This window comes from Hyaena hyaena, unplaced genomic scaffold, assembly GCF_003009895.1.
Source record: "Hyaena hyaena isolate Hyena2069 unplaced genomic scaffold, ASM300989v1 scaffold_205, whole genome shotgun sequence".
Classification (NCBI taxonomy): Eukaryota; Metazoa; Chordata; class Mammalia; order Carnivora; family Hyaenidae; genus Hyaena; species Hyaena hyaena.
The window spans coordinates 236383-249778 of NW_024080838.1; the positions used below are offsets into that span (position 1 = coordinate 236383).

General features: G+C 37.0%; 1 protein-coding gene across 4 annotated transcripts in view; it reads left to right on the top strand.

Annotated features, from left to right (window-relative positions):
• FAM169A (family with sequence similarity 169 member A) overlaps positions 1-13396 on the top strand; it is a 73999-nt gene that overhangs the window by 48358 nt on the left and 12245 nt on the right. For 3 of the 4 annotated variants that reach the window (XM_039242084.1, XM_039242085.1, XM_039242087.1), the window contains 4 exons: positions 6877-7005; positions 7517-7629; positions 10615-10654; positions 11451-11601. In XM_039242084.1, the coding sequence (XP_039098015.1) occupies positions 6877-7005; positions 7517-7629; positions 10615-10654; positions 11451-11601 (433 nt within the window). The remainder of the gene's footprint in view (positions 1-6876; positions 7006-7516; positions 7630-10614; positions 10655-11450; positions 11602-13396) is intronic. The other variant, XM_039242086.1, reaches the window with a different exon arrangement.

A 13396-nucleotide genomic window follows, 5' to 3' on the forward strand; every position in this document is an offset into this window, starting at 1 on the left:
TTCAAATTCTGTGTCTCCCTCTCTCTCTACCCCACCCCCACTTGTGCTCTATTTCTGTCTGTCTCAAAAATGAATAAACTATTAAAACATTTTTTTAAAAATCTGAATTGGGACCTTCAACTCTGGTCACCTTTGTAAAGTACCCTTTTTGGACCTCATACTTACTATGTAAAGGCATTCTCTACTATTCTTGTCATTTAAATTCAGACAGATGACTCAGTGTGGCCTATTGTGCTAGTTTCCCCAGGCTACATCTTTCTAATAGATATAGAAACTAAAAGTAGAAAATGTGAGAAACATTTTCAAATGTCCAGGAAAAAAAAAAAGAGAGAATAGTATCTTAGTGTCAATGTATTCATTATCCACATTAATACTTGTTAAAGTTTTGCTGTATTGTTTTTATTAACTTTTATGGGAGAACTAACTATAACCTTGTAGATACAGTTGATGTTCTCTTTGGACCCCTCTGTAATCCCATTCCCCTTTTTCCTTTTCTCTCCAGTGATGATAATGTTCCTGAAGTTGGTATATATCCTTCCTTTCCTCAGTTTCATCCTTAGATCTGTGTCCATAAACACTAGAAGGCATTATTTAGTTTGCTATTTTATTTTATTCTTTACTTTTGAGAGAGAGGGCTGTCAAGGGCTTTCAAGTGAGTGAGGATGTAGAGAGTGAGGGAGGGAGAGAGGATGCCACAAGGGCCAGAGAGATGAGAGAAAAAGGGAAGAGAGAGAGAGAGACAGAGAGAGAGAGAGAGGGAGGAGAGAGAGAGAGAGAGAAGCAGGGCTCGAACTCATGAACTCTGGGATCATGTCCTGAGCCCAAGTCGAATGCTTAACCAGCTGAGCCACCCAGGTGCCCCTAGCTTTTTTTATTTTAAAAATTTTTAAGTTTTTTTGGCTAAAATGTATATAACATAATATTTGTTATTTGCACTACTTGTGTATATACAATTCAGTGGCATTAGCCACATTCACTCTCGGTCTCTGAATTTGTCTATTCTAAGTTACCTCATAGAAGTGGAATCATACAGTATATATTCTGTCTTATTTCCCTTAACATAGCATTTAAAGACTATCCATGTTGTAGCATATGTCAAAATTTCATTCCCTTTTATGGCGGAGTATATTTATGTCGTGTGAATATGTCACATTTCATTTATTCATCCATTCATCTTTTGATGGACACTTGGGATTGTTTTACTTTTTGGTGCTATGAATAATGCTGTCCATAGACTTTCATGTACAGATAGGTATGTGTTTGAGTCCCTGCTTTCTGTTCTTTGGGTATGTAGCTGAGAGTGGAATTGTTGGGTTATATGGTAATTCTGTGTTTAACTTTTTGAGGAGTTGCCAAATTATTTCTCACAGAGGCTGCATCATTTTGTTTAATATGTTTTTTTAGGTTTATTTATTCTTTTTTTTTTCTTTTTTTTAATGTTTTATTTATTTCTAGGAGAGAGAGAGAGAGACAGCGTGAGCAGGGGAGGGTCAGAGAGAGAGGGAGTCACAGACTGAAACAGGCTTCAGGCTCTGAGCTGGCAGTCAGCACAGAGCCCGACGCGGGGCTCGAACCCACAAACCGCGAGATCATGACCTAAGCGAAAGTCGGACGCTTAACCGACTAAGCCACCCAGGCGCCCCTAGGTTTATTTATTCTTAGAGAGAGAACGTGAGCAGGGGAGGGTCAGAAAAAGAGAGGGAGACACAGAGTTGGAAGCAGGCATCAGGCTCTTAGCTGTTAGCACAGAGCCCGATGTGGGGCTCGAACTCAAGAATTGTTGACATCATGACCTGAACCGGAGTCAGAGCCACTCTGGTGCTCCAATATGTTTTTAAGCTTCATATAAATGACATCATTTTGAACCTATACTAACTTGATTTTTTACTGATCTTTTTTATACATTTATTAATGTTGGACTGTATAGCTGTAGTTTGTTTTAGTTGGTGCATAATGCTTTATTGTATTATGTATAATTTATTGTGTAAGATACATACTATCTTTTTTATGTATCCCTTAGTGACGGGCACTCCTCCTCCCCTACCCCCCCCCCCATTTAAAAACAGTCCCGTAGTGAGTATTATAAATGTCTTCTTGTGCAGGTGTGTAAGTGTTTAGGATACATATCCAGAAGTAGAGTTGGAGCATAAAATACACCTTTCCAGCTTTACTAACTATTGCAACATTATTCTCACACCAGCAGAGTGTTGGAGTTTCCATTTTCCTTATTCTTTGGATGCTTGTTACTATCTGATGGGTGTGAAAATAGTATCTTAACTGTTTCTTTTATTTTAGTGTTGTTTTTTCTTTTTATATCTCCGAGAGAGAGACAGCGTGAGCAGGGGAGGGTCAGAGAAAGGGAGATACAGAATCTGAAGCAGGCTTCAGGCTTTGAGCTAGATGTCAGCACAGAGCCCGACGCGGGGCTCGAACCCACGAACCATGAGATCATGACCTGAGCTGAAGTTGGACACAACCCACTGAGCCACCCAGGTGCCCCATATCTTACTGTTTCATCTTGCGTTTCCTTGGCAGCTATTGAGGTTTATCTCCGTTTGTTAAGTGATCTTTCAGTTTGCATTATGTGTGAATGTCCTTTTCATAGCCTCTACCAATTTCTCCCGGGGATCATTTTGTCTTTCTAATTCAATTCTAGAATTTTTTAATATGCTTAGAATGCTAACCCTTTGTTTTATTCTGAAAATCTCCTAATCTTTGTCTTTATAGTATCTTTTTAATATAAAACTATAATGTCCAGTACAGCCATCACTAATATAAATAAAATATAATTTCAGTTTAGTTAAAATTAAATGAGATTATACATTCAGTTCATCAGTAACCTCATGGGACTAGTAGTGGCTGTTGTATTGGACTGTGATGACATAAGATGCTTCCATTATTGTAGGACTGTTGCTTTGTCCCTGAAAGTTTCGAACTTTATCATAATATTTCATTATGGATTGTGATTGTTTTTCATCTTTCATCAGAAATCGTTCAGCAGTGTAATGTCCCAGAGGACATTTTTTTTTTTAAAAGGTTTTAAGTAATCTCTACACCCAATGTGGGGCTCAAACTGGTGACCCTAAGATCAAGAGTCACATCCTCTTCTGACTGACCCAGCCAGGTCTTCTTTTAAACATTTTGTTTTTCTTAATAGGTCTTAGAATCCATCTAGAATTTAATGATATGAATGGTGTTGATGTGAGGTCAAGATCTGACTTTATTTTCTTCTGTATGGATTTTTGTTCTAGCTTTACTCTTTTGATAGCTTATCTGTTCCCCCCGAGATGTAATGCCTTTTCTGTCATTTGCCAAGTTTTTAGAGTCTGTGTGGCTTTTCCTGGTGGGTGTTTCCCCCTAGTGTTTTCATTTTTTCCCTCTCCTTTTCTTCCATATCCTTTCTTAACCCTTTGTTCTTTCATTTTGAATTTGGCATCAAGTTTTGACAAGATTTCCTAAAAAATAAACTTGTTGGGAAGTTTTAAAAAATTGCTTGGAATTTATTGAATAATTGGTGATTTTATACTATTGAGTCTTATAATCCTTTTGTTTTCATTTTATACCCCCTAGTAACATTTAGTAATTTTTCTCTTTTTTGGGGGTGGTGGTGAGACATTGTTTTCTCATTTTTTCTATTTCTGCTGCTTTATTTGTATTTTTAAATTTTATTTAATTCAAGTTAGTTAGCATATAGTGTAATAATGGTTTCAGGAGTAAAATTTAGTGATTCATCCCTTACACATATAATACCTAGTGCTCATTCCAATGAGTGCCCTCCTTAATGCCCATCCCCCATTTATCTAGTCCCCCCACCAGTTCCCCTCCACCAACCCTCAGTTTGTTCTCTGTATTCAAGAGTCTCTTAGGGTTTGTCTCCCTGTCTGTTTTTATATTAATTTTGCTTCCCTTCCCCTATGTTCATCTGATATCATATGATATTTATCTTGCACTGACCGACTGATTTTACTTAGCATAATATACTCTAGTTCTGTCTGTTTTGTTGCAAATGGTAAGATTTCATTATTTTCATTGCCAAGTATTGTGTGCGTGTGTGAGTGTGTGTGTGTACACACATGCACGCATGCGTGTGTATACCTTCTTTAACCTTTCATCAGCCAATGGATGTTTGGGCTCTTTTCCATCATTGGGCTATTGTTGATAGTGCTGCTATAAACGTTGGGGTGCATTTGAAAGGTGCATGTGCCCCTTGAAATCAGTGTTTTTGTATCCTTGGCTGAAAACCTAGTAGTGCACTTGCTGGGTCTTAAGGTAGTTTTATTTTTAATATTTTGAAGAACCCCCATACTGTTTTCCAGAGCAGCTACACCAGTTTGCATTCCCACCAGCAGTGCAAGAGGGTTTCCCTTTCTCCACATCCTCACCAACATTCTTTTTTCCTGAGTTGTTAATTTTAACAGTTTTGACAAGTGTGAGGTGGTATCTCATTGTGGTTTTGATATGTAATTCCCTGACGACGAGTGATGTTGAACATTTTTTCATGGGTCTGTTGGCCATCTGAATGTCTTATTTGGAGAAGTGCTTGTTGATGTCTTTTGCCCATTTTGTCACTGGATTATTTGTTTTCTGGGTGTTGAGTGTCATACATTCTCTATAGATTGTGGATACTAGCCTTCTATCTGATATGTCATTTGCAAATATCTTCTCCCATTCTGTAGGCTGCCTTTTATTTCTCTTGATTGTTTCCTTGACTGTGCAGAAGCTTTTTATCTTGATGAGGTCCCAATAGTTCATTTTTGCTTTTGTTTCCCTTGCTTCTGGAGACATGTCTAGTTAAGAAGTTTCTGTGGATGAATGACAGAGGAGAGATCACAACCAACACTGCAGAAAAACAAACAATAATAAGAGAATATTATAAGCAATTATATGCCAACAGTTTGGGCAATCTGGAAGAAATGGACAAATTCCTAGAAGCTCACAAACTACCAAAACCAAAACAGGAAGAAGTAGAAAATTTGAACAGACCCTTGAGCAGGAAAGACATTGAATTAGTAATCAAAAATCTCCCAACAAACGAGAGTCCAGAGCCGGATGGTTTCCCAGGGTAGTTCTACCAAACTTTCAAAGAAGAGTTAGTACCTATTCTTTTGAAGCTGTTCCAGAAAATAGAAATGGATGGAAAACTTCCAAACTCATTCTGTGAGGCCAGCATTATCTTGATTCCAAAATCAATGACCTCACTAAAAAGGAGAATTACAGGGGCGCCTGGGTGGCTTAGTCGGTTAAGTGTCCGACTTTCACTTAGGTCATGATCTCGCGGTTCGTGGGTTCGAGCCCCGTGTCAGGCTCTGTGCTGACTGCCAGTTCAGAGCCTGGAGCCTGTTTCAGAGTCTGTCTCCCTCTCTCTCTGATCCTCCCCTGCTCACTCTGTCTCTCCTAGAAATGAATAAAACATTTAAAAAAAAAAAATAAAAAGAATTACAGACCAGTTTCCCTGATGAACATTGATGCACAAATTCTCAACAAGATACTAGCAAATCAAATCCAACATTACATTAAAAGAATAAAGAATTAAAAGAATTATTCACAATGCAGTGGAATTCATTCTTGGGCTGAAGGGCTGGTTCAATATCTGCACATCAACCAGTGTGATACATCACATTAATAAAAGAAATGAGAAGTATCAGATGATCCTCTCCATAGAAAGTTGCAGAATATAAAATCAGTGTACAGAAGTCAGTTGCATTTCTATACACCAGTAATAAGGCCAGCAGAAAGAGAAATCAAGGAATCCATCCTAATTACAGTGGCACCAAAGATGATAAGATATCTAGGAATAAACCTAACCAAAGAGGTAAAAGGTTTTTATGCTGAAAACTATAGAAAGCTCACAAAAGAAATAGAAGAAGACCCAAAGAAATGGAAAAACATTCCGTGCTCATGGATTGGATCATTAAAGTGTCTGTTCTACCCAAAACAATCTACTCATTCAGTGCAATTCCTATCAAAATAATACCAGCATTCTTCACAGAGCTAGAACAAACAATTCTAAAACCATATAAGACCCCAAAGAGCCAAAGTAATGTTGAAAAAGAATACTAAAGGTAGAGGCATCATAATTCTGGACTTCAAGCTGTATTACAAAGCTGTAGTCATCAAGACAGTATGGTAGTGCCACAAAAACAGACACATAGATCAGTGGAAGAGAATAGAGAACCCAGAAATGAACCCACAAACATATGGCCAACTAATCTTTGACAAAGCAGGAAGGAATATCCAATGGGTGGGGCGCCTGGGTGGCTCAGCTGGTTAAGCGTCCGACTTCAGCTCAGATCATGGTCTCGTAGTTTGTGGGTTCGAGCCCCGCGTTGGCCTCTGTGCTGACAGCTAGCTCAGAGCCTGGAGCCTGCTTTGGATTCTGTGTCTCCCTCTCTCTCTGACCCTCCTCTGCTCATGCGGTCTTTCTCTCTCTCAGAAATAAATAAAACATTTTAAAAAATAATAAAAGGAATATCCGACGGGAAAAAAGATAGTTTCTTTAGCAAATGGTGTTGGGAAAAGTGGTTAGTGACATACAAAAGAATGAACTTGGACCACTTTCTCACACCATACACAAAAATAAACTCAAAGTGAACGAAAGACCTAAATGTAAGATAGGAAACCATCCAAATACTAGAGGAGAAAACAGGCACCAACCTCTTTGACCTTGGCTGTAGCAACTTCTTACTAGAAGTGCATGTTTTGCCAGTATTTTTATTTTTTGATGATGTAAAAATTTTCGTAAATGAGACTGCTGTGTGATTTTCTTAAGTTACCTTGGTGTTTTTAAGTGAGTTCAGCAGCTTCCTTTCTCTTCTTTCTGTTTTCCAAAACAATTGATATCTGGGATTTCTAGAAAATTCTAAATGTATTTTTCAGCTTGCAAGCAGTACTTTGAAAAATATCCAGGAGATCATGAACTCCTTTGGGAAGTTGAAGGTGTTGGACACTGGTACCAGCGAATACCAGTCACGAGAGCATTACAAAGAGAAACACTTAAAATGACAGGTAAGCATTACAGGTTTTCAGTTTGAACATATGTCCAGCTTAAAAATCAGTGGTTATTGGTGGTTGTGTCTTGCAGTCCAGAGTTCTGGTGTATTGTAATGCCACCTCTTTAGTAACAGACCCTCTTTCTAAAGTTTGAATTTATGTTACGTATTTACATTTGAGTTACTAATAATTAGAGGACCTAAAATAATAGCTCATAAGAATCTAACATTCTTGTAGCAATTGGTGGGTAAGAAGGAAACACAGATACCAAATCAACATAGAATAGGCATCAAGAGATCAAAGGGTAGTTCCCAATGGCATGCATCTCTCCTCATAGTCACTAAATACAGATAACTAATACTTTTGTAATTGCAAGATTTCATTATAAGTTACTGACGAAGATGTTCCACACCTAGCCTTCTGGTGGGGATGCTATTCAGGACTTTTGTGAAAATCAAGACAAACAATGTTACATTAAAACCAAACACTGATCAGGTTACAATTTTAAAAATTCTTCTATACACAGCAGTTTCTCAAAATGAAGCTAAAAGACCTATGCCTGGAGAATATGGTCTTGCATCTGTTCCAGAATATGAAGCAGAAACTGAAGACAATCAGTCTAGTGAGATGCAGCTAACGGTAGGTACACTCTATGTTCATTGTAGGAAATGATTTTTCTGTGTCTTTAAACTAGATTCAGCTGATATTTAATTGTGTAAATGTTACAGTTCATTGACCAAACTTAACGTAATTTTTACTAGTTTTCTTGCTTTTTCCTGGTAATTGGTTACTAAGGACTTCATTTTCCTTAAAAAATAATTTGGAATACACACACAATAATACAAAAGAAAATAAAAACCTGTAATTCTACTACCCTAGATACAGCAACTGTGAAGAATTTTGTATTTGTATTACATATGTATTATAAAACATGTATCTTTTGATTTCTGTTGTGCTGCTTCTGTTGTCTCCATTAACATAGTATTGCAAGCATTTCCCATGGCATTATTATTTAAAACATGATTATTAAGTAGCATACTATTCTATTATATAGAAATATTATTTCTTTAATGTATTATACTTACGTGTTTTACGTACATAAGTATCCCAGCAGTGAATACATTTATACATGCATCTTCTTTGCCTATGTAATGCTTCCCTTGTACAGATAAATTTTAGAAGTGATACTAGTAGTAGATCACAGGTTATGAAGTTACTATGGGAAGTTTGAGGCTTTGTGGAATGTAGTGCACTTTGCAAATACTAGGTAACCCAGGGACACGTGCTTTAGGGAATTATTTGTTCCCAATATTCCTGCCTTAATTAGCATAAGTGTTGACTGAACATTTTTGAAACTTTTTTTGTTGTTGTTTATATACTTATTTTGAGAGAGGGAGAGGGAGAGAGACAAAGACAGAGAGAGAGAGAGAATGAGAGAATGTGCGAGCAGGTAGGGGCAGAGAGGGAGAGAATCCCAAACAGGCTTCATGCTGTCGGCACAGAGCCCGACATGGGGCTCAGTCTCACAAACCATGAGATTATGAGCTGAACCAAGATCAAGAGTTGGATGCTCAACTGACTGAACCACCTAGGTGCCCTGAAACATTTTTAAGGATAACGTAAATAATATAATCACGTATAAGGAGTTTTAGGTTTTTCTACATTTGGAACTTCAGACTTCATGATATTGTAGTCCAGATTCCTCAGATAAACTCAAATTTATGTAGTATTGTTCAGACATAAAACCAGTGAATATAGAAAAAATGTCTTCCTATACATGTAGTGAGAGTAATCATGTACTTTAATAATAAGCCAAATACTTTTAAATGGGTTATGTAAATGAGAATACACATTAAACCATATCATAAAGTTGCAGCATAAGTAGGATTTTCTTTCATTTTAGAAATTCTTATTCTTCAGATTACTTTAAGATTTTAATTAGTTCAAGGAAAATATTTCCTGCAGTAAGCTAATTTTAATCAGTAACCACATGGGGAAGTGGTTTGTTTATTTTATTTATTTATTTATTTGTTTATTTGTTTATTTTAACTACATCTTTTTAGCTTTATGGAGGTATAATTGACAAAAATTATATCTATGTTGACAAGTTGTACACTTGGATGTTTTGATATACACTGTGAAGCAATCAGTACATGATTTATTCTTTAGGTGGTGATGGTATTTCTACTTGCTTTTTCTTATTTTGGGACATAAAACATTACATATATTTCTCTTACACTTTTGTATGTTTTATTTACTGATCTTTATTTGTGTCTTAACCTTGTCTAGTTGAACTAGAGGCTTCTTGGAAGACCGGATTTTTTTCTAGTCATTCGTTACAGTTTACCCTTTTTGTGTTCTGTCAATAGACCTTAAAGTCTCTATGTCCACTATGTTGTAGGGTTTCAGTAAGTGTGTGATAAAGAATGGGTAGTAGTTGATATAATAAAGTAGATGCTGTGGCAAACACTGGATGTACAAAAATACAATTCTTCTAAGCATGGGAGAAGTAGATGGTCCATTATTGGAAATAAATAAATGAATAACTACAGGATTATAATTGACTTAATAGAGTATATAGCAAATGATTGAGGGTGCATGGCAGAGTATGGCTAACTCTGCCCAAGGAATGGAATAGGTAAAGTAGTAACCAAGCTGACTTGGAAAGGGTAGGGGGGAGTTGTGTGACAAAGTTTAGAGCATTCCAAAGGCTAGCTTGCAGAAAAAGAGAGGTGTGAAAGGAAATGGCATATTTGGTATGTAAGAGGTATTTGGGTTTGAAGAGGCTGAGAGTTTGTTTTCTAGGCAGTGATAAACCTTTGAAGTTTTTTTGTTTGTTTTTGTTTTTAAAACAAAAGAGTAGTGAAATTTGTGCTTTGGAAGCATTTCTGTCATCAGGTTGGAGGGAATCACAGAGCATGTGTTCAGAAGGAGGGATACCAGGGATGAGGCTATTAGAATTGTTCACATTAAAGATGATAAAAGCATGAACTAAAACTTTGGTAATACAATGGGGGATGGTTTTGAGAGATTTGTCAGAATTGACAGGCTTTGTGGTTCACTGAATAAGGGTTAGGAAGTCATTACCACCTCACAGGTTTTTGACTAGAATGGTTGACTGAGTCGTTATTGCCATTAACCAAGATAGAGAATAATATTGGGAAAAGATAAGAGTTCAGTTTGGGACAGGGTGGTTGTGAAATTGGATGGAGCATCTGTATTTCACTGAAAGAGAGTTTTGGAAATCAGGGAAGAGTTGGGGAGATTAAATTTTATGTTTGGATTCATCAGCAAATAGATGTTGAAGTAAAGGCAGTAAAGTTATACAGGAAGAGCATGTGGATAGAGAAGAGAAAGTAGTCGAGGACACAGCACTAGGAAACTCGAGTGTGTCACACTGTAACCTATTAGATGGCTTGGTAAGTGCTCAGCCTCATGATAACCTGAGGATATAATTTAGCCTTTTAATTTCTTAAGTAAGTACCCTTAATTGATGAATAGTGAGTATAAAAAGTACGACTTGAAAAATGTTTCAAAAGGTTTTCTTTGACACTAAATGAAATAGATTCATAGGGAGAAAAAATGATATAAAGGTTTTGCCTTTAATATGTATCTCTGTTTTAGATTGACTCTCTAAAAGATGCCTTTGCAAGTACTTCTGAAGGTAAGAAATTTAGCAGATCTTCCAGTATGTGAGACACTAGAATTTAGGGGCGGGGGATGTCCCTTAGTGTAAATGAAGACTTACCTAAGATCTAGACCTGAGTTCGTTTTGTTTTGTTTTGTTTTTGTTTTTTATTGTCAAGTTAGCCAACATACAGTGTAGTGTTGGCTTCAGGAGTAGATTCCCATGATTCATTACTTACATAAAATACCCAGTGATCATCCCAACAAGTGCCATCCTCAGTGGCCATTATTCATTTTCCCCACTCCCCCCAGTGCTTTACCCCATCAACCCTTAATTTGTTCTCTGTATTTAAGAGTCTCTTATGGTTTGCATCCCTCTCTGTTTGTATCTTATTTTTCCTTCTCTTCCCCTATGGTCATCTGTAAAATATAGAGCTGAGTTCTAATGCCACCACTACCACTTGTTTTGCATGGTGAACTAAGCAAGCTATCACACCTCTCTTTTTTTCTTTTCCTTACCAGTAATACAGGAAGAGTGATGTCTACCTTGTGTATTTCCCAAGATTATTGGGAGAGAATATACATGAAAATGCAGAATACATTGTATAGCTCAGAGCAATATGGAAATGTGAGGCATGAATAGTGCAAAGTTATTTCATAATTTAGAAAAAGATATTGCCATTGTTTCTTAGCCTGATATAAATGAGAGAAAGAAATGTGTAATGGGGGGGAAATATATGTAAGCTAGCATAGTTCTTGAATTTCTGTGTAGTGTAACAGGTAACCCTTTGAAGACATCATGAATTAATTGTAGTTTTGCTGTTTTTTCTCAGGTCATGATAAAACACCAGTTTCCACTCGTACTCGGAGTAGTCATCTAAAGCGGCCAAAGATTGGAAAGCGGTTTCAGGATTCTGAATTTACTAGTTCACAAGGAGAAGATGAAAAGACTCCCCAGACTTCACCTACAGCTTCCATAAACAAGTATTGTTTATTATACTCTCATTATTTCGTTACTCTTAATTTTCGTATTATTAGTATTTAGTACTTAAGGTGGTGGCTCTTTTTACATTGTTTGTGTACAGATAGCCTTGGTGTAAGAGTCTGTATTTGAATTCTTCTGCAGGATTACTGATTACAGTTACCAGTGGTGTCACTTTGACATGTTACGGTGATGAGTTGATAGTAAGAGAATAAAATAAGCCCATAGTTTAATCTCTCGTGTGAAAATCCAAGGGAGTTTTCTAGTGATTATATTATCCCAAATGAGTCATTATCATCAACTTTGATAGTAGCTGTAGTTTTTTTGTTTTTGTTTTTGTTTTTGTTTTTGTTTGTTGTTTTTTTAGAGTAGGCTCCATACCCAGTGTGGAGTCCAGCACGGGGTTTGAACTCATAATTCTGAGATCAAGAGGTGGATGCTTAACCAGCTGAGCCATCCAGGTGCCCCAGTAGCTGTAGTTTTAATAATGCTGAGATTTAGTCAGTTTTTTAAAAATCTTAGGTTTTATTTTATAAGTAATTTATTTGACTGGGTTATTGGATATAACACAAGTTAGCGATAACTGTTAGTGGGTTCAGTCAACCCCTCTAGGAACTAATTAGCCAGCTGAATCAACAGAACCCTCTGGTCAAAACTTTATCTTCAAAGAAAGCAAGATTTCAAATTTTTAGTAAAACTAGACTTTTGTCTTAATAGTCCTAGCTGCTGTTCCTGAGTTAACCAGTCATAGTTTGGCTTTTTCATCTGTGAAATTATTTCACTCAAGTAGAAAATTCGGTAGCTATGCTGATTTCATTACGTAAATAATTTTAAATTTGGATAATTGAGAATTTGTAAATGTTTTATTTTGGTGAAAAATTCATGTTAAAGGCAAATATAAATATTTGAATCAAGTAATTTGTGAAAAGGTAAGAGGTTAGATAATTACGGTTTTCTTACTGAGCAACATTTTGATGTAATACTCTTTTTAGAAGGGAATGTAACAGTGGATTTTAAATTGAACATCTCAGAATTATTGTGGAATTTTTTTTTAATATGCTAGTCAGTTTTACTGATTTTATTTTTAAAATTTTTGAAATTTTATTTTTATATATTTTTGAAAGAGAGAGACAGAGGGGCGCCTGGGTGGCTTAGTCGGTTAAGCGTCCGACTTTCGCTTGGGTCATGATCTCGCGGTTCGTGGGTTCGAGCCCCGCGTCGGGCTCTGTGCTGACTGCTGGCTCAGAGCCTGGAGCCTGTTTCAGTCTGTGACTCCCTCTTTCTCTGACCCTCCCCTGCTCACGCTGTCTCTCTCTCTCTCTCTCCCCTAGAAATAAATAAAAAACATTAAATAAAAAAAAAAATTTAAAGAGAGAGACAGAGCATGAGCAGGGGAGGGGTTGAGAGAGATTGGGAGACAACAGAATCCGAAACAGGCTCCAGACTCTGAGCAGTAAGCACAGAGCCTGATGCGGGGCTCAAACTCCGGAACGCGAGATCATGACCGAGGCCGATGTCAGACACTTAACCAACTGAGCTAGCCAGGTGCCTCAATTTGCTGATTTTAAAGATACTGCAATTTTTATACACTTCAGTGATTTTTCCACATTTTGCAGCTGTTTTGCTTTGCAGCACAGCAGTGTGTACACTATCCTGGACAAAATTACCAGCAAGACTGGAATGATGTATTAATAGAAGGCACCGTCATGCATATTACATTACCAGAGAACAGAAACACAGTAGAGACTGTTTTCACTGTACGCAGCTTAAGGAAAGGGAAAAGGGGAGTAGGCGTGT